The sequence below is a fragment of the Schistocerca serialis genome, chromosome 2 (assembly GCF_023864345.2).
Source record: "Schistocerca serialis cubense isolate TAMUIC-IGC-003099 chromosome 2, iqSchSeri2.2, whole genome shotgun sequence".
NCBI lineage: Eukaryota > Metazoa > Arthropoda > Insecta > Orthoptera > Acrididae > Schistocerca > Schistocerca serialis.
Window position 1 is genome coordinate 1132671228 of NC_064639.1, and position 21351 is coordinate 1132692578.

General features: G+C 45.0%; 1 protein-coding gene across 1 annotated transcript in view; it reads right to left on the minus strand.

The window, feature by feature from the left end:
- The window catches only part of LOC126458596 (leukocyte elastase inhibitor-like), a 164096-nt gene that overhangs the window by 7384 nt on the left and 135361 nt on the right, over nucleotides 1-21351 (minus strand). The window contains exons 3-4 of the mRNA XM_050095749.1: nucleotides 16183-16578; nucleotides 8381-8658 (exon numbers count right to left, since the gene is read on the minus strand). Coding sequence (XP_049951706.1) covers nucleotides 8381-8658; nucleotides 16183-16578 — 674 coding nt within the window. The remainder of the gene's footprint in view (nucleotides 1-8380; nucleotides 8659-16182; nucleotides 16579-21351) is intronic.

Consider the following 21351-nt stretch of genomic DNA (forward strand, 5'->3'; position numbering starts at 1 on the left):
AGAATCGGGCACTGTGGTCGAGCAGCTCCTTATAAACCACGTATTTCTATAGTCAGTGCTAAGCGACGCTAAAGTTGGTGTAAAGTGCGACGTCGCTGGACAGTGGATGACTGAAAACAAGCTGGAACGTGGCAATGTGACAAGAACGAATGCTCACTTCCAGCTTAGTGCGACTATATAGTGTCTCTATATCTCTAAATACGAGGGTTGTTTTTTAAGTAAGGGCCGTTTTTATTTTTAAAAAAAGATACAAATACTTTTGTAAAAAAACTTTTATTTTCTGATTCTACACACTTTTACCTATTTTTCTACATAGTTGCCTTCTTTATTTAAGCACTTGTCATACCGTACAACTAAGTTTTTAATTCCCTCTTCAAAGAATTCAGCCGCCTGCTCCGACAGCCAAGAGTTCACGGCCGCTTTCACTTCATCGTCGTCATTGAAGCGCTGCCCGCCAAGATGGTGTTTCAGGTACCGAAAAAGGTGAAAATCGCTAGGAGCAAGGTCGGGGCTATATGGTGCATGGTCCGAAACTTCCCAGCCAAAAGAATCAATCAAATCCCGAGTCTTTTGAGAGGTGTGAGGCCTAGCGTTATCGTGCAGGAGCAAAACTCCTTTTGTCAGCATGCCCCGCCTTTTGTTTTGAATTGCTCTGAGGAGCTTCTTTAGAGTTGCACAGCAGGCATCTGAGTTGATTGTCGTTCCTCGTGGCATAAAGTCCTCTAGCGAAACACCGCGCCGGTCCCAGAACACAGTTGCCATAATCTTGCGCTTTGACAGCGTCTGTTTGGCTTTGACCTTGACGGGTGAGATTGTGTGTCGCCATTCCATCGATTGTCGCTTGCTTTCGGGAGTGATATGCGATACCCATGTTTCATCTCCAGTGACAATTTGACTCAACATGTCATCCCCTTCTTCCTCGTAACGAATCAAAAAGTCCAGTGAAGTGGCAAATCTCTTCCCTTTGTGGTCCTCTGTGAGGAGTCTGGGTACCCACCGAGAACACAGTTTCTTAAAGTTAAGGTTTTCAGACACAATTTTGTACAAAACTGATCTTGAAACTTGTGGAAATTCCAAAGAAAGAGTGGAAATTGTGAATCTTCTGTCCTCACGAATCTTTGTTTCGACTACAGCCACCAAATCATCAGTGATCACAGAGGGCCGGACTGAGCGTTCTTCGTCATGGACATTTTGACGGACATTTTTAAACTCTCCAACCCATTGACGCACTTTACCTTCACTCATGGCATTCAAGCCATAAACTTCTGTTAACTGACGATGAATTTCTGCAGCTGAAAGGCTTCTCGCGGTCAAAAAACCTATCACTGACCGTATCTCACACGTGGCGGGCGATTCAATAATCGTAAACATTATAAAGTAGCACAGCGATGCGTACACGTCAGATACAGAGCTGCAACTTGCATCAGTGTGAACGGGAAGGATGCCGGCAAGTGGCGCGTTGGCTTGTTGCGGCGTCCGCGCGAACTACGGGACTATACGCGTGAACGGCCCTTACTTAAAAAACAATCCTCGTAAGAATAATCGATTACTGCAGAAGCAAACGCGGTTGCTGTACGAGCAACAATGAAAGTGGGACGTCTAAGATTCTGCTGTGCGCATACACAAACTCTGAGTCTGAGATATTATTATTGCGAGTAGTAGCCAGCGAGCAGTTGTCGAGGGGAGTCGGAGGTGGTCGGATCCATGATGTGGTGGAGAGGAGCCGCGTGACATGGCAGCCTGCCGTGATCGTGCTAGTAGCGCCGGAAGAGACTTTGGTATTAATGGAGGATTTTTTGGTAATTTGCCTTTTCACTGTGCGTAGTTGTTGGTTGCCTGCACACCGGAGGGATATTGTCAGATTTATGTGTGCATGCACTCAGAGTAATACTATCTGTCATGGCCAGAAACGTGTTTGTTGAGTATAGACATTGTGGAATACTTGAAAATCTGTTTAAAGTTTGTCAGCATTTAGATCATCATTTTTGTGAATGTAGTAAATTAAAAGTTTTTATTGATTTCTTTCATTTTTCTTTACATCGCTTATAGCTGTTGACAGGACCTCTCCTGATAATTCGATTTCTCTGTGTAAAAGTATGGCAGTAATTGTTGCAATTAGTCTGTGCATTGCACTTTGCATGAATCGCAGTCCTGCTTCCTTTTTTTTTTTAGGTATATTAGCGTGTTACTAATAACGCAGTTGCAGCCCGAAGACGAGATAAGTCGTCTGTTGCGTACAGGAGCATTACAGAACAGTTGTTAGGAGACATTAGAGGATATTTTAAAAGTCGCAGTCAGATGGTTGAGAAAAGATTTCTTTATCTTTTGTGTGAGGAGTAATTGAATTTTCTGTTTAGATTCTGTTTTTATTATCTCTCAATCAGAATTCTTTCATTATCACAGACGGAACGTCACATGCTAATTTCCGTACATCTTTTAAGATAATTTACGTAAAAGGGTGTCCACCTTCGTAGCGTAGCGGTAGCGTTACTGCCTATCGCGCAAGGGAGTCAGGGTTCGATTCCTGGCTGGGGACTGGGTGTTGTGTGTCCTTCATTAGCATCATTGGCACACAGGCTGCCGAAGAGGCTTCAACTAAAAAGACTTACAATACGGCGGTCGAACCCCGAACGGGATATCCCGGTCAATAAATGCCATACGATCATTTCATTTTTAGAATTACATTAATACCTTCAGCTGCTGACGGGCGTTGATATATAATAACGGGGACAGGTGAAAATGCGTGCGCCCAACGCGATTCGAATCGGGGAACTCCTGCTTACATGGCAGACGCACTAACCATCTCAGGCACCAAGGCACAGAGGATAGTGCGACTGCAGGGACTATCTCTTCCACGCCTCCCGCGAGACCCACATTCTCATCTTGTCTCTTCCACGTCTCCCGCGAGACCCACATTCTCATCTTGTATGTTCACACACTACATTCGTAGTGTCCCACCCCAACACACTCATTACTCGTGGAAGACATTCTTACCATGTCCCGTAAGAGTTCGGGGAATATGTGTGCATCCGCACAGAAGGAGGAGGCCATGGCTGGTATTGCCAGAACTATATACTTATACGGCCCGCCCTGTTGGCCGTGCGGTCTAACGCACGGCTTTTCCGGGCGGGAAGGAGCGCCTGGTACCCGGCACGAATCCGCCCGGCGGATTTGTGTCTAGGTCCGATGAACCGGCCAGTCTGTGGATGGTTTTTAGGCGGTTTTCCATCTGCCTCGGCGAATGTGGGCTGGTTCCCCTTATTCCGCCTCAGTTACACTATGTCGGTGATTGCTGCCCAGACAAGTTCACCACGTACGCGTACACCACCATTACTCTACCACGCAAACATAGGGGTTACACTCGTCTGGCGTGATACGTTCCCTGGGAGGTCCACCGGGGGCGGAACCGCACAATAACCCTGCGTTCGGGGTGGGGCGGCGGAGGGGTGAAGTGGACTGCGGTAGTCGTTGTGGGGTTGCCGACCACTGGGGCTGCGGCGGGGACGGAGCCTCTCCATCGTTTCTAGGTCCCCAGTTAACATACAATATACTTATATGGATGTGGTGTTGGACATCATATCCAGTTAAGTATATATTTCATTATTACCTAAAAAGGTTACAACAAAACAAAAGTTATAGAGAGTTTACTTAAGACGGGCCAATCAGAATTCAGCTGGATATTGGGCCTGGAGCAAACCGGCGCAGATCGCAGGGTGGCAGTGCCGAACACTTCCGGAGTGAGCCAAGTTGGGCGTCAGCGCGGGTGTCAGTGACTTGCGGGAGCCAGGAGGTGGAGGAACGCAGCCACGGCGGAGGCGAACAGAAACTGAAATGCAGCATCTGTCGGCGGACACCAATCCACACTGGGAAATGTGGACTGGTCGTACCAACGCCCTCCAGCAAACAAAAGTAGTTCTTTCAATAAACAATTAATGTAAAGGAAGGAGGAAAAAATGGTTCAAATGGCTCTGAGCACTATGGGACTCAACTGCTGAGGTCATTAGTCCCCTAGAACTTAGAACTAGTTAAACCTAACTAACCTAAGGACATCACACACATCCATGCCCGAGGCAGGATACGAACCTGCGACCGTAGCGGTCTCGCGGTTCCAGACGGCAGCGCCAGAACCGCGCGGCCACTTCGGCCGTCAAAGGAAGGAGGAGCAGCGAAACTTAGAGAACAGCATGAACCTGCAGTTCGAGTGTTGGAGAGTCAATAAGGGCGTTTTAAACTTAATCAGGTTCAGTTCTACGAAGAAGGTGGTGGCTCACGTAACAGAGGCACAGAAAGATAAGGATGGCGCGAACGCCATTGTTAGGGATAGATGGTCGTCAGCATCACCAACCCGAATCTCGTAAATAAGCTGTGAATGTTTGCTCAAATAGAGCCAGAGTGTGTTCAGTATCTTGCTTGTAGGTCGTACAATTTTATAACAGTGAATTAAAGTTTGATTTGGACTGTGATTACGACAGAGGCATGTTGTTGTTGTTGTGGTCTTCAGTCCAGAGACTGATTTGATGCAGCTCTCAGTGCTACCCTATCCTGTGCAAGCTTCTTCATCTCCGAATAACTACTGCAACCTACATCCTTCTGAATCTGCTTAGTGTATTCATCTCTTGGTCTCCGTCTACGATTTTTACCCTTCACGCTTCCCTCCAATACTAAATTGGTGATCCCTTGATGCCTCAGAATGTGTCCTACCAACCGATCCCTTCATCTAGTCAAGTTGTGCCACAAATTCCTCTTCTCCCCAATTCTATTCAGTACCTCTTCATTAGTTACGTGATCTACCCACCTTATCTTCAGCATTCTTCTGTAGAATCACGTTTCCAAGGATTCTATTCTCTTCTTGTCAAAGGTGTTTATCCTCCATGTTTCACTTCCATTCACGGATACACTCCATACAAAGACTTTCAGAAAGGACTTCCTGACACTTAGATCTATGTTCGATGTTAACAAATTTCTCTTCTTCAGAAACGCTTTCGTTGCCATGGTGAGTCTGCATTTTATATACTCTCTATTTCGCCCATCATCAGTCATTTTGCTATTGTTGTGTACATAGTTCCGCATAATCGGCGCGTACACAACTTTCCCACTGGAGCGCGCCCCGCTAAGCACAACAGCGCAGGCACAGCGCTCGTCTGTCTCCGCACTACAGGATGGCGCTGCCATAGAGACAGACCAAATTCTGCTTCCGCCGATCCGCGTATTAATATGTAACGCAGCCAATGAGATTGCTGCTAACGTAGAAACTTTTCTCCTCGCGGATCACACTCACGCAGTGATACATGAATGCGTGAGGTATTATAACGAGTGTACAGACCTCCGATTAGTCAGTCTGCATTAGTCTGCAGTCAAGTTTCAGTCTGCGCCTAATAAGATTATCATATTCCTGTACAAGAAGAGAAATGAATAGACACTTTGTCAAGTATCAGAGATATGTGAGAATAAGATTAACCTACCATGACCAAAGGAACTTCAGATTGTCAATTGCAAACAGCATCCAGAATCAAGTTACGTAATGTCTATGTTTTTTATTATTTTAATAAATGTGTGTGAAAATAATCAAGTTCTGTTTAAAGTTGGTCAGCGTCAATCTGCTACTCTAAGTGTGCAAGTGGCATTTCTATCGTCTGACCTAACGGCAGAAGATAAACACGCCACGATAAGATCACGAGACATATTGCTGACACTCGCCTACTTCGTTAGAGCGACAAGTCAAATAATCTGATGGTGTGTGTACCGAAGGTCTTACAGTACACACACCACAGCTATCTAGGTAGCAAAACTCATCTACTGCTTAAGTGTCTCGTTTCCTTCAGCGTTACTTGATTCAATTCGACTACATTCCATTATCCTAGTTTTCCATTTGTTGATGTTCATCTACGAGTAATATCCTCCTTTCAAGACACTGTCCATTCCATTCAACTGCTCTGGCAAATCCTTTGCTGTCCGACAGAATTACAATGTCGTCGACAAACCTCAAAGCTTTTACTTCTTATCCATGGATTTTAATCCATAATCCAAATTTTTCTTTTGTTGCCTTTATTGCTTGCTTATTATACTCATACAGATTGAATAACATCGGAGAGGCTACAGCCATGTCTCACTCGCTTCTCAATCACTGCTTCCCTTTTGTGCTCCTCGACTCTTACAACTGCCATTTGGTTTCTGTACACATTGTAAACAGACTTTCGCTCCCTGCGGTTTACCCCTGCCACCTTTAGAATTTGAAAGAGAGCATTCCAGTCTTATTGTCAAAAGCGACAGAGGCATAGACGCACGTAGTTCACTTAGTGAAGCTTATGCTATGCAACAACACTGAGGCTGCCAGACATGGTAAGTCAGGTGCTGCGCTTGCTCCTGCCGCTGTGCTTATCATTTGTGGTTTCGTGGTCAAGCAACGATCGACGATAACCTGTTGGTTACGATCGCTACTAATTTTAATTGTGGGACGGTTGGTGGAGCATGACTGGGTAGTTCCGTCTCGATCCTTTGAAAAGTATCCTGGCGTTGTATAGGGAAACCCGTGTGGGAGGAAGAGCATTGTACTAGTGAGGGCGCAATTTGAATTAGACTAATTGTGACAAGGTTTGCTACAACTTTGAACTACATTGTTGGCTGCAGCAGTGGCAGAAGCGTCACACAGAGGGGCGAAAACGCACGGACTCCGTCTTTGTGGACTCTGAGGCGCACAGTACGGAGGTGGTAGGGGTCTTTATAAACATCGTAAAAAAGTCTCAAGAATATACAATGGTGGGAACTTAAATAGGGGCAACTATTTGTTCAGAACCGATAGAAAAGAGTTACATGTTTGCACCTGTTATTGTCCTTCAAAGTAGTCACCAGCGTTGTGTAAAACCCGTTGCCAGCGATGTGGAAGGCGTAGTGTACCGTTAGCAGAGCCTGTTCTGTTGATGGTGTGAATGGAGCAGTCTCCTGCCTGTCGAATCTCGGGAACAGTTCTGAAGCGATTGCCACCAAGTGATTCCTTCATCCTCGGAATCAAATCAAAGTCACAAGGACTTTAAGTTCGGGGAGTATGGTACTTCACAGTCCCATCGACCGAACAGAGCAGCCCCAGCTTGCGCTGTACGCGCTCGCGCATTGTCGTGCAAAATGATGGGTGGGTTGCGCAGAAAGTGTAGCCGCTTCTTTCGCAAAGCTGGTCGCAGGTGATGCTCCAAAAACGAACAGTAATACTGTGAATTGACGGTCTACCATGGAGGAACGCAATGCGTTACGATAACACCACCACAGTCGTACACGAGAATCACCATAACTTTAGACCACTCCGTTCGCACCATCAACATAACAGGCTCTGCTAACGGTATACTACGCCTTCCACATCGCTGGCAACGGGTTCTACACAACGCTGGTGACTACTTTGAAGAACAGTAACAGGTGGAAACATGTAACTCTTTTATATCGGTTGTGAATAAATAGTTGCGACTATTTAAGTTCCAGCACTCGTACATGATATTTACCAGAAAATTGCTAGTTTCCTTAGTAGTGACAAACGTTCATTTCCCCGCATTAGGCTTCACAAGGTGACAAACAACACATGAGTGTCTGTATTGCAGGTAATGTCAGGTAGGTTACAGGTCGAAAAAATACGGAGGCTGACCACACTGCTAATGTGCAGGCAAGTCATAGATAGGACACGCCACACACACTTGTAATGCTATCGCTTACCGCACCAGTTAATCAAGCTGGTCCAAGTGAGAAGGGATTGTAGGAGGCCTTGATGGAATGTTACAGAGTGATTTGTAGTGATGAATCATGCTATGCCCTGTGGCACTCCGACGGAATGGTTTCTGTTTGGTGAATGTCTGGATGCTGTTACTTGTCTAGTGCCAACAGTGGAGTACGGAGGAGGTGCCATTGCTGTGTGGGGATGTTTTTCCTGGCACTGTGAGTTACCTTTATTGCGTTAAGAAAACGCTAAACGTGGAAGTATATAAACAAATTTTGCTGCATTGTGTACTGTGTACAGTAGAGGGGCAGTTTGGAGATGATATTTATATCCTCATGACAAAACATCATCAGTGAGGCTGTAATGTATGGACAATTTCTTGAAATGGACTGGCCTCCCAAAAGTCCCATCTGAACCCATTGGTTTAACTCTGGGATGGGCACGGATGTGGTCTTCACACCAGGCAGTGGAGTCCAGCATCACTACCCGGTTTCAGCTGTTGAGGAGGAATGGGCTGCCATTCCTCCACAGACATTCAGTCATCCGAAAGTGTCCTCAGCAAATGTCACAAAGGCTGAGGGTGGATGCACCCGATATTAGTATCCACTAATAGATGTGCGGACATTTTTGTTCAGGTAGTGGTGATAATACCGTAACACGGTGGAGTGCTTCTGAAATGCTTACGTATTTTTGTAGACAATCCCGGAGAGGTCGGCCTGCTGCGGGTCGAAGATGGAGGAGACGCCGGCGGCGGAGAGCGCGCCGGCCAGGCTGGAGAAGCCCTCGAGGCGCATGCGCGGCACCAGGTAGGGCAGCTCCGTGGGGCGTGCCGCCGCCAGCAGCCGCAGCAGCGTCTCCGGCGGCAGCTGGGACTCCAGCCGCGACAGGCCCTGGAGCCCGCGCTCGTCCGGCAGCAGCAGGAACATGGCGAACGACTCGTCCTTGTACGGCAGCCCCAGCACCTGCGACCGCCAACACGCGTGTATAGCAAGGCTGCTTGTAGGAAAGCAACGGGTGGTTTTAATTAAATTGCAGCCGCCCACAAAGGTCCAGTGTGGCCTGCAATTATCGCGCGAAAGTGGGTAGATATCCTAATGCGTTAATGCGGAACCGATCTACGCTGGAAAATATTAGCTCCAGTTTTGGTCACCAGGTACCAGGTACAAAACGACACGAATTAGAAAATAAATAATTCATTAAGAACATTCTAGGTGCCATTCTAAGTGTCACTTAGGAACTTTTTCTTTGAAGTGCCATACATACTGAGACACTATGTTTTATTTTTGACAATACAACTACAGAAAAACAGCAATAATGTTCTAACTAGTAGAATTGTAATCAAGTGTCTCATTTTTTTTTTTTTTTTACAAAAGGAAAACAAAATTTAACAGACAAACTCTCATTACTGACTTCTGATTTTTACACAACTCCGTTCTTGGGATGAGATGTTACAAAGTTTACTGTAGAGCTCTCTACGCTGTTGAGGAAACCATGGCAACATCTACAACAGGTATTTTTGTTTTGCATCTGATAAACATGGTTGGTCTTTCAGATGAAACACAGCATGACATACGTCAGCCAGGATCATTCCCTTTTTCAATACGTTGACATTTTTCCGTTCTTCTGTTTCAGTGTAATAATTCTAAATAACTATTTGTAATGGACGAGTATGGGACTCTTCAATCCTACTCCATTTGGAGATCTTACACGCCTGTATTGACAATGTTTCAGCACCAACTTTAAAATCTAAGAAGTCAGTTATACGAATTGGAGTTACATGGAATAGGTTTATAGTTCAAACTGACTCAAAATCTTGTGTAAACCCTGTAGAACAAAACCTCTGAGGCGCACTGCTCTGCACAGAGAACTAGAGATGGGCAAAACTGTTCTTTTCAGAGACCGGATCAGAACTGTTCACTCCCTGAAATGAACTAGCTCTTTTTCATGACTCACCACTCATTCACAACAGAAAATAAATGGAAGGCACATTGCCCTTTAAACTTCGTTTATTCCAGTACTATACCTGTATTTTGATCTTATTTGATCCTATTTTGAAGTAAAACAGATAATGAGTAAGAATTTTGTATTGTTTATTGAAATTTCCACAGTATGACAAAGTTTTTGATTACTGATTTATTTTGCACTATCGTGGTTTTTTGGGTGATCGGAAAATGTTGCAACTTGAGATTTACATTAACAATATATTTGGCTATAATGTATTAAAATTTCATTAACCTCGTACAAGTACATCGCAAGCCATATATTTTTAAAGTGAACATTTCCTTCCGAAGACGCCTAAAATCGCAAAACCCGTACTACAATAAGAAAAAAATATATAAATTTGACAGTAAGACCAAAGTGCTGCATATAGCCTTCCGCAGAATAAAACATGGAAAATATTAGTGTATCACTTTTGCTATACGTTTATCGGTTCGCTCGTAATTAAAGTGTAAATTCGAGTGACCATAATAAAAAATTCTATATTAAGAGGAGCCGTCAGGAACCTAATCTGATCAGTTTAAACAAATGAAAATAAAATAAAAACAAATGATGTATACATAACATAATTATGTAATATACATAACGGTATTACTATGAAGAACAATATCCAGTAGAGACGAACTCCGATGCAGAGGCGCTGAGTCAAGCAGGTCGAGCCGCGAGCTGTATTACTGCGCGAGCTAAGACCGCAGAGACCAGAGTGACACCTGAGTTGCTTTGCTCAATGCTCTGGCTAGAGTCGAGAACGGTGGGGTGAGCATTGAGCAGGCGAGTTCCGAGGGTGGGGGGAGCGGTGAACGGCCACCACTCACCCGCTCGGAGGCAAATCGTCCGTTCTCTAGCGAGCAGGTTGTTGCAAGTAGTTCTTATGTTCTCCGCTAGGAGGCTCTCTGTCCTGTTGCTCGCATCAACCGCCCAGAGGGCAGGACGTGCGACTGAAACGATCGCCGACGGAGTGCTATGCTAAGTTAAGGTGCGCCAGACACTGCACGCGGCAGAGGAAGCACAGAGAGGGCACAGCATATGTGAAACACAGAATCCAATGGGGCACTGCACAGTGCAGGCAGCCAAGGCAGAAGCAGGGCAGAGGCCGGCGCTGGCTGTGTTGTGTGGCGTGCAGTGTGCTCTGACCAGCAGAGGCCCCACTGGTCTGCTCCGACTCTCTCTCTCTCTCTCTCTCTCTCTCTCTCTCTCTCTCTCTCTGCTGTGGGAAACGTTTGGAGCTACCGTTATTTTTTTCTGAATCACTGATTGTTCACTCCTTTGAAAGATTCAACTCTATGAATTAGTTCAGGAGCGGATCCCCCATCTCTACAGAGAACAAGCACCAACTAGTAATTAAGCTTTGAAACATTCTCTCCATGAACAAGTTAGGGACATGCAACAAAGTACCGTGAACACAATAGCACTGAAATACATTTTCCAAAAAAAAAAGCTCTTACAAGGCTTAACAGTTTCAGTCTTCAGAGGAAAAGAACAAGGAAAAAAGTCCAGTAAACATCGGCTCTGAAAGCCATACCTTAAGAGCTATAAGCCTTTATTTATCTTCGCAACTGTGAAATGCATCTCTTGTAACGAACAAGTGTTCATGGCTGTTAAGATATGCATTTCAGAGACAATGTTTACTGGACACTATTTCTTTATTTTGGTGCATGCTACTTCCAAAAAATGGAAAGCAAAGAGCTTACAGTAAAGAGATCTATTTCACATTATCGAAGATGCACAAGTGTTCATAGCTTGTAAGTATACATTTTAGACACAATGTTTACTTGACTTTTTTTCTTGCTGTTATCCATACTGCCATCTCTGTAGGTTCGTCGGAGGAGTCCTGCTTCACCCGATATACGGAGGGTGTCTCTCGTAAAAACCATCACACACATTTTCTCTGAAGCTTCCGCAGTTGTCTGCAGTTTCGATTTTGGAATGTGTAGGTGGAGTCAGCCCAAATGGCTATTGCTCATATCGTCCGTCAAGCAAAGCTCTGTGTCGACGGAAATGCTGGATTTTTCGACGTTACAGCACCCCCTGGCCCTCACTAACTGCTACCGGCTGCTCAGTCGCTAATAAAGTAATATATATATATATATATATATATATATATATATATATATATATATATATATATTGAAACGGCTCAGCCAGAGCCGTTTCTTGAATGTTGCATTAATGACGCGTCTTGCATGCTTGTAGTGCCGATTTTATGTCTCACTACACTGTCAATTTCATAATCAGCCTCTGGAGGAACATGAGCTAATGTGTACATTTATTTAGTTTCTGTATATCGTTCCCACTACCCATTTATTCCATGAAAGACACTGAATGAATAAACGCGTGTTTGCAAGTGGGTTTCGGATGTTTTTGCGGGCGGTCAGGGTTAGTAAACGTAACCTGTAGCCGTTGCCATCTTAATCCTGTGAGGAGGTAAAGCATAGAATGAAATGCAGTGGACAAGTCCAAAGATAAATGCTAGCTCTGAAAACTGTTGCAGTGGATCCGTCTGCTCCCCCTATCTGAAAAGAAGAACCATTTCGGCCAAGCGCTACGTTTCGTCACTCTTGTGGCGGGCTGTGAACAGACATTCTCTCTTCAGCTGTCTCGTTCGGTTATGGAATTAGGCATTTGAATGCAACAGTGCAGCTTATAGCAGTGTTTAATCTACTCTCTTTCAGCTCCCTTACTTTAGAAAAACGTTTTGTGATCCCTTTTCTGGTTTTTGTTAATTGATTTAGTGTGTTGAGGGCATTTGGATGGGAGCATACTTTGTTCACATCAGGGCTATCACCACGCTTGTCCTGAGTTCGATGCATCAGGTATCGTGAACTCTGCCCCTTTGCTAATTTTACTGTCTATTTAGCCAAGTATTGTGTGGGGAATATTGATGTTAAATTCAGTTATATTTCAACTGGTGAACCTTTGGGAACTTATACCACCATCATTGTCCATTACCCATTATTTGCGATTCTATAGTTTTCAGTTAACATGGCCATGCTTCTTGTAGAACGTGAAATTCTGTTCCTAACCAATTCTTGGTCGCCTGGACAATTATTCCTCCCTGATTATTTTTGATTTTTAACAAAACATTTGCGACCAAGCATCTCTGACGCGATACTGCCCACTGCCCTCTCTGTTCATTCTTTGCTTGCGTCAATGCAGGTGAATTTAAATGATTCTTGCCCAACAGCCTGGAACCTTGATGTCTCAACTGCTAGGTCGATTCTTCCACTCACAATGATCAATGTATAGTCATTATTTCATCGTTATTTATGCTAAGGGACTCCCTAATGAATAAGAACTTTCGAATTGGAACCATAGGCTACATCGTGTGCTACTGTTTACGCCTTGAATACCTTGTCTGACAAATGTGCTTTGAAGTGCTGTCAGTGGCACTGCGATGTTTTGCCTTGACTAAACTGTCATCATTCATGATAAAAGGATTTCCCGTCTCTTTAAATGGTTTTGCTACCAAGCACACCGTCTCCCTTCCAGCCACATCCACTTACCTCTGAACGATGTTGGATGTAAAGTACGCCAGTTATGCAAAACACAGTTTTTTCGAAGTTCCCAAACATGTTTCAGCATCTCTGTGCTATCATCAGTGGGTTTCTGTTTTATTTAATCTGTAATGTGAACATTTTTACTAAATGTATACCAAATTATGTGAATATTTAGTTCAAACAACAATTTGTTTCTTTTAGTTAGTATCTTTACACTCTGTTTGCACGGTTTTGCAGACTCACTTGTGTATTATTTATTACAGGTAGCTGGTCATCTGCAACCAAACAATGTTGATGGTAAATTTTGTTGGGAGTTACCTATCATTTTATGGTTTAAGCGTACTTTAGTTCCTCGCGATATTTCGCACCTATATTAATTTTTACTTACGTTTTTGTGTGGCAAGCCCTTTTCTCTCAGCAGATGCTGGGACTTCTGATATGTCTAGATAAGATTCTGACAGGTGACATGTACGTAACCATCCTGTATGATCAGTTGCATCCATTCATGTCCACTGTGCATTCCGACAGACTTGGGCAATTCCAGCAGGACAATGCGACACACCACACGTCCAGAATTGCTACAGAGTGGCTCCAAGAACACTATTCTGAGTTTAAACACTTCCGCTGGCCACCCCAGACATGAAAATTATTGAGCGTATGTGGGATGCCTTGCAACGTGTTGTTCAGAAGAGATCTCCATCCTCTCGTACTCTTCCTGATTTGTGGACAGCCCTGCAGGATTCATTGTGTCAATTCCCTACAGCACTACTTCAGACATAAGTCGAGTCCAAGCCACGTCGTGTTGCGGCACTTCTGCGTCCTCACAGGGGCCCTACACAACATTACGCAGGTGTACCAGTTTCTTTGGCTCTTCAGAGTATAAACCCATAGCAACCGCAGTAAAAACACACGAAACAAAATCGCTACGAACTTGTGCACCAGCCTAACTGAGCCGTGGTAAAAATTGATGTTTTGAAGAGCGCGCCGCAGCGCGTAGTGCGAAGCAGTCGCCATCGGTATCTGGCGGTGGCGCCGCTGTGGCAGCTTTGGTGTGTCCCTCTGTTGGGAAAGGGGAAAGGTTGCCTGTTCACGTGCATTTCAGGGGCGCTATGAGCTCGCCATGGAGTGAGTTGAAGGGTCAGTCTGAGTTAGTCTGGGTCAGTCTCTCGTCTCCAGCTCGCTCGTCTGCCTATCGTCCGCATTTGTTAAGCACTTAGTGTCTGTCTGTCGTTCGGAGCTGTCTCTGTCATGTTTGTCGGATTCGGTGTGTTAACGAATTTATTGCTTGGAGTGTACCGACCTAATTCCTGAAATATGTTTTGATCTTGCCTATCATCTTGAGAGGCGGTATCTGTGTACTGTAGTGCATGTTAACTTGTTTGGCCAACCTTGTATAATTTTATATAAGATTGCATTTCATGGGCTTTTATGTAAATGGTCATTTTAGTATATAAAGTTGGCACCCTTCCACCGTAACACTCTTCTTAGAAGTTGCACCTTCGGTGGCAATGTTAATATTTTAATTTTAGTGTTTTGTACCATTTCCATACCTCTTATGGGGTGCATAGTTTGTGTGCTTGTGTGAATTGTTAAAACTTTTAGTTTAAAGTAATCTGGTGTGTTGCAGATTTGCACAAGTGTAGTGTTTCAGAGGTTGTTGTGAGCGGTCGTAACTACGGCCGTGTCAAAAGGGTGCGGCAAGGTTCTCAGCCCGAAAGCTCATACAGTCAAAAAATTTGTTTCTTTCTGCCTCTGGATAAATTGTAACTTGATATTTATAGGGTGCTTTCTGATTATAATTTTCAATCTGTTTCTTTTAAAAAATGCTTTAGGCACCATTGAAGTGAATAAATCCCCATTTGTTAAAAAGGAATTTGCTTGTAATTTCATCAGTTACTCCCTGGCAACTACTTCCACGCTCACATAGTGTGGTTAAATGTGTTAATGTTTGTTGTGTACATAGTTCCGCGTAGTGAGCGCTTACACAACTTTCCCACTGGAGTGCGCCCCGCTAAGCACAACAGCGCAGGCGCAGCGATCGTCTGCCTCCGCACTACGAGATGGCGCTGCCATAGAGACGGACCAAATTCTGCTTCCGCCGATCCGTGTATTAATATGTAACGCAGAGAATGAGACTGCTGCTAATGTACAACCTTTTCTCCTCGCGGGTCACACTCACACAGTGATACATGAACGTGTGAGGTATTATAACGAGTTTACAGACCTCTGATTAGTCAGTCTGCATTAGTCTGCATTTGTCTGTACCAGTCTGTACCAGTCTGCATTTGTCTGCATTAGTCTGTACCAGTCTGTACGAGTTCTACATTTGTCTGTACCAGTCTATAGTCAAGTTTCAGTCTGCGCCTAGTAAGATTATCATATTGCTGTACATAGCCATGAAGATAAATGTATAGACGCTTTGTCAAGTATCAGAGGTATACCTGAGAATAAGATTAACGTACCAATACCAAAGGAACTCCAGATTGTCAATTGTAAATAGCATCCAGAACAAAGTTAAGTAATTTTTATGCTTCTTATTATTTTAATAAATCTGTGTGAAAATTAATCAAGTTCTGTTTAAAGTTGGTCACCGTCATTCTGCTACTCTAAGCGTGCAAGTGGCATTTCTATCGTCTGACCTAACGGCAGAAGATAAATACGCCACGATAAGACCACGAGACATATTGCTGACACTCGCCTACTTGGTTAGAGCGACAAGTCAAATAATCTGATGGTGTGTGTACCGAAGGTCTTACAGTACGCACACCACACATAGTGTGGTTCAATGTGTTAATGTTCTTGATGAATCGCTAGTAAGTAAAATAAATTATTAAGAATATTCTTTGAAAATAAATCCACGGTTCACTAATAAAAATGCTTGGCTTGTCAATATTTGCAAGCTGCGGAGCACCACAAGACCGAGACGGAGTCAGTCTCGACCACCTAGAGTAAATCGCACAACTCGCCTACAGTTGTACAGCGCGGGCATACCTGGCACTTGAGAGTGGTGTCGTGGATGTAGAGGACGTCGGACTCGTGCTCCATCATGTCGACGTCGAAGGCCTCGGTGTCGCTGACGGTGAAGCGGGCGCGGTGCGTGCTGGAGACGGGGAACTGGTGGCGCCAGGCGGCGTTGAAGTAGAGCGCGCTGGCCGCCAGCAGGCCGCTGTTGGCCTGCAGCGCCGGCGGCACCACGGAGCGGATCTGGCCGCGCGTCCTGTCCGACACCCACTGGTTGACGAAGGCGGCCGCCTGGCCGGGCCGGCCCGCGATGTCCAGCGCGAACACGTCGCTGGCCAGCGCGCCGCGCACGTCCTGCGCGTACCGCGGGCTCAGCGCCAGGCTCTTGTCCAGGAAGATGGCGGTCGCCACGTTCGAGATCACCGTCTGCGGCACAACCGTCGAGATCACTCTTCAATTGTTCCGTACTAACATAAGTTGTAATGTCTTAATTCTCAACAGAAAATCCAAAAAAAAAAAAAAATAGAATTTGACTGAGTTGAGTATAGCATTCAATGACATTTAAAGAGCAACACTTAGGCGGATTCTATCGTGATCTGTGGCACACGTTTATTTCCTGTCGCTGAGGGGACGTGTTCGATTTGATTTAATGGCGAAACATGCGTGGGATAGCCCACAGCATGCGTCATCGCTTCTCCGCTGGAGGCAGCTGTGGTGGAAGAGTGGTTGGAATTGGCCAGCGAAAGCTTCCAATCAGCAAACTGGAGCGAGAGAGCAGCTGCCTGGAGACAGAGCTGGAAGCGTGGCAGAGCAGCAACACAGTCGCGTTGACAAACGGACAAGGTTGATTCTGGCTTGCTGTCAACACGAGTGTTGTGTACATAGTTCCACGTAGTCAGCGCGTACACAACTTTCCGACTAGAGCGCGCCCCGCTAAGCACAACAGCGCAGGCGCAGCACTCGTCCGTCTCCGCACTACGAAATGGCACTGCCTTAGAGATGGGCCAAATTCTGCTTCCGCCGATCCGCGTATTAATATGTAGCGCAGCCAATGAGATTGCTGCTAATGTAGAACCTTTTCTCCTCACGGATCACACTTGCGCTGTGATACCTGAACACGCGAGGTATTATAACGAGTGTACAGACGTCCGATCAGTCAGTCTGCATTTGTGTGCATTAGTCTGTACCAGTCTGCATTTGTCTGTACCAGTCTGTAGTCAAGTTTCAGTCTGCGCCTAATAAGATTATCATATTGCTGTACATAGCCATGAAGAGAAATGTATAGACACTTTGTCAAGTATCAGAGATATGTGAGAATAAGATTAACGTACCAAGACCAAAGGAACTTCAGATTGTCAATTGTAAATAGCATCCAGAATCAAGTTAAGTAATGTCTATGCTTTTTATTATTTTAATAAATGTGTGCGAAAATTAATCAAGTTCTGTTTGAAGTTGGTCACCATCAATCTGCTACTCTAAGCGTGCAAGTGGCATTTATATCGTCTGACCTAACGGCAGAAGATAAACACGCCACGAGAAGACCACGAGACATATTGCTGACACTCGGCTACCTCATTAGAGCGACAAGTGTGTACCAAAGGTCTTACAGTACCCACACCACAACGAGACATCATTCCGGCTGGAGCAGTGGATAGTGTTTACCTTTTTACGTCTGGAGGATGCAGTGTTGCTGGAAGCGACAAAGTGCTTGCTGCAGTGTGGTTTCATTTACGACAAGTAGAAGACAGTGTGCAGTGCTGACTTGTGACATCTTGTCATGTAAACCGTTGAGCCTGTGCTGGCACGCTTTATCTGTCTGATTCGTGTTTTACATGTAAGTTTACCTGTTACTGTTGTCGCTTTCCTTGTGTCGTTGCTGTGCCATCACGAGTTGTCACTCAGCTGTGACAGGCTGAAGAGCCACAGGAACAGAATTTTGGCCATGGCAGCGCGACCCAATTAGGGCGCTGTCAGTGACACAAGCGCCGGCAAGACTCGGCGTGCGAGACCAGACGGACACATGGGACAGAACTTGGAATAACCGAGCGAGTTACACGGGACCGAACCCTGGCGTGCAAGCGAGCAGCCGAAAAGGACGAATCTCAGCAGACGCCTTCGTAGGTGTGGCCTAGTCGGCAGCCAATAAGAAGAGTGTGTTTTCGGAACAATGGCACACCAGGTGCTATTTGCTATAGAGCGGTCTGTTCCTGGCGGTTCCTGGAAAGCACCACCGGGGGATTATTTTATTTATTTTTGCCATACACAGCTGCCCTCATTTCTGCTGAAAGCCGTTGCTATTTCTCTCTCTTATATGACTGGTACGCCAATGGTCTCCCATCAGATCACCGAAGTTAAGCGCTGTCGGGCTGGGCTAGCACTTGGATGGGTAACCATCTGGTCTGCCGAGCGCTGTTGGCAAGCGGGGTGCACTCAGCCCTTGTGAGGCAAACTGAGGAGCTACTTGATTGAGAAGTAGCGGCTCCGGTCTCCGAAACTGACACTTGTCTGGGAGAGAGGTGTGCTGACCACATGCCCCTCCATATCCGCATCCAGTGACGCCTGTGGTCTGAGGATGTCACGGCGGCCTGTAGATACCATTGGGTCTTCTAAGGCCATTTCGGATGGAGTTTAGTTCTTTATGATTGGTGAAGTGCTTCTAGGAAAGAGCAGAAAGCTGTTATTGGTGTCTGGATATAGGTTCTTAGTGCAAGAGTGAATGATGTGACAAGTTATGGGATAGAGATACAACACATATACAGATGGTGGTAGTATCACGTACAAAAGGTATAAAAGGGCAATGTGTTGGCGGAACTGTCATGTGTACTCAGATGATTCAAGTGAAAATGTTTCCGAAGTGATTATGGCCGCTCTGCGGGAATTGACACACTTTGAACGCAGTATGACAGTTTGAACTGGACGCATGGGACATTCCGCTTCGCAAATCCTTAGGGAATTCAATGTTCGCAGGTGCACAGTGTCAAGAGTGCGTCGAGAATACCAAATTTGAGGCATTACCTCTCACCAAGGACAAGCAGTGGCCGAAAGCCTTCACTTAAAAATCGGGAGCTGCCGCGTTTGCACAGAGCTTTCAGTGCTAACAGGCAAACAACACTGCATAAAATAACCACAGAAATCAGTGTGAGACATACGATGAGTGTATCCGTTAAGTCAGTGCGGCGAAATTTGCTGTTAATGGGCAACGCAAGTGCCTTTGCTAAAAGCATAATATGGCCTACAGCGCCTCTCCTGCCATCGTGACCATATCGGTTGGACCCTAGACGACTGGAAAACCATGACCTGGTCAGATAAGTCCCGATTTCAACCGGTAAGGGCTGGTGGTATGGTTCGAGTGTGGTGCAGACCCGACGTAGCTATGGACCCAAGTTGTCAACAAGACACTGTGCAAGCTGCTGGTGGCTTCATATTGATGTAGGCTGTGTTTACGTTGGTGGGCTGGGTCCTGTGGTCCAACTGAACCGATTATTTGACTCTAAATGGTTATGTTAGATTTCTTGGAGACCATTTGCACCCATTTATGCTCATTCACGTGCTTCGTGTTCCCAAACAACGATGTCATGTCACTGGGCCACAATTGTTGGTGATTGGTTTGAAGAACATTATGGGCAATTCGAGCGAATGATTTGGCCAATCAGTAGGAACGCTTCGGTCCTCCAGCAACATGTGGCACACCGATGCAAGAGGAGAAGCAAATTATTTTGCCTACTCTATGGCGAATCTTACTTTTTCCCGTCAGATCTCATGGCGTTTCCTCTGTTGAGCAATTTCAGCTGCCCCATGGTCACTTATTTCGATATGTCCTTCTGATGTTCGTGCGGTGATGTGAAGGAGTTTTTATGCGAAACTGGACATGTGTCATAGCATTGTATACGGCTTTTTCTTTCAAACGGTGTTTATACCCAGTTAAACAAATTTACCATAAATCTCCAGAACCAATATTTAACAGGTTTTCATTTAGCAGTCATTCCAAGTCGTAAGTACATGATCGAATGATATTAAGCAGTGTGTCGTTGCGATAGCTCGTCGATACGAAGTGCAGAGCTTTTCATTTCTCCATCATCAACATTTTTCTCGATAACTAACTGAAAACATCTGCACTGCATTGTGTTTTCCCAGAAACCAGCCGTGAAAGTTAAACCGTCTATTAGTTGTGTTGAAAAATACTGCTCCACCTGTGACACAATGGAAAAGTCTTATTATGTTACATTAAAAAATGCCTTTAAATTGTTAAAAGAGTCTTGTTAACAACAGTAACAAGCACTCATGTAACGACAGAAATGTTATCTGTCGAGAGATACAGCTCCCTTTAGAGACCTAAAACTTATTACTTATTACAGTCACAGTTGCCAAGTGAAACAGGTGATTACCGGTTTCGGTTGTCGGGTGGCATCTTAAGATTTTATTCAGGTTGATTTCTTCGCCGTGTATGCCAGCCTTAACATTAAAATCCAAAATTCTTCAACACTAAAATACAAGGTGACGTAGTTGACATGTTACACTCCAACCAACTTGAAAAGATCTGAAGATGGGCGCTAAACGCTGATATCTGTAATCAACGGCTTTACTTCGCAACAATGACTGTAATGAATAATCAGTTTCTGGGTGATCTGTTTATTGTCAACATCGGGAAGTCTATATCTAAACATCGATGGTGTGATGTTTTAAAGAATTCATTATCGATTAAAACACCGATGTTTAAACTCCCAACTGCGGTATGCTGTAAATATCGATTATCATTGTGCATCCATATTTCGAACCATTATTTCCAGGTACACCGAAGAAGCAATGAAGAACGAGTAAAAATTTTTGAAGAGGAGTAAAAGCGTAAGGGGAACAGATTCCAATGCTCTCTTCTCAGTCCATGTGGCAGTCTTGATGGTTTAGAAGACACGTTCAATGGATGACATACCCAGCATAGACTACGGGTTAATAAATTGCCACAGAGCAATAGTACCACCGATCACCACCAAAGGGGAATAGTAGGCTGCCATCTGTCGCCACTGAGAATAGTGGGCCACCAAGCGCCGTCACCGACCACAGTAGCCTACTGACAACCACTGCCAAGGATTGTAGGCTATCGACTGCCACTGCTGAAGATAGTAGGATACCGACCTTTGCTACTGCCTATAGCAGGATACTGACCACTGCTGCTGAGGTTAGTAGCCTACCAACCACCGCCAC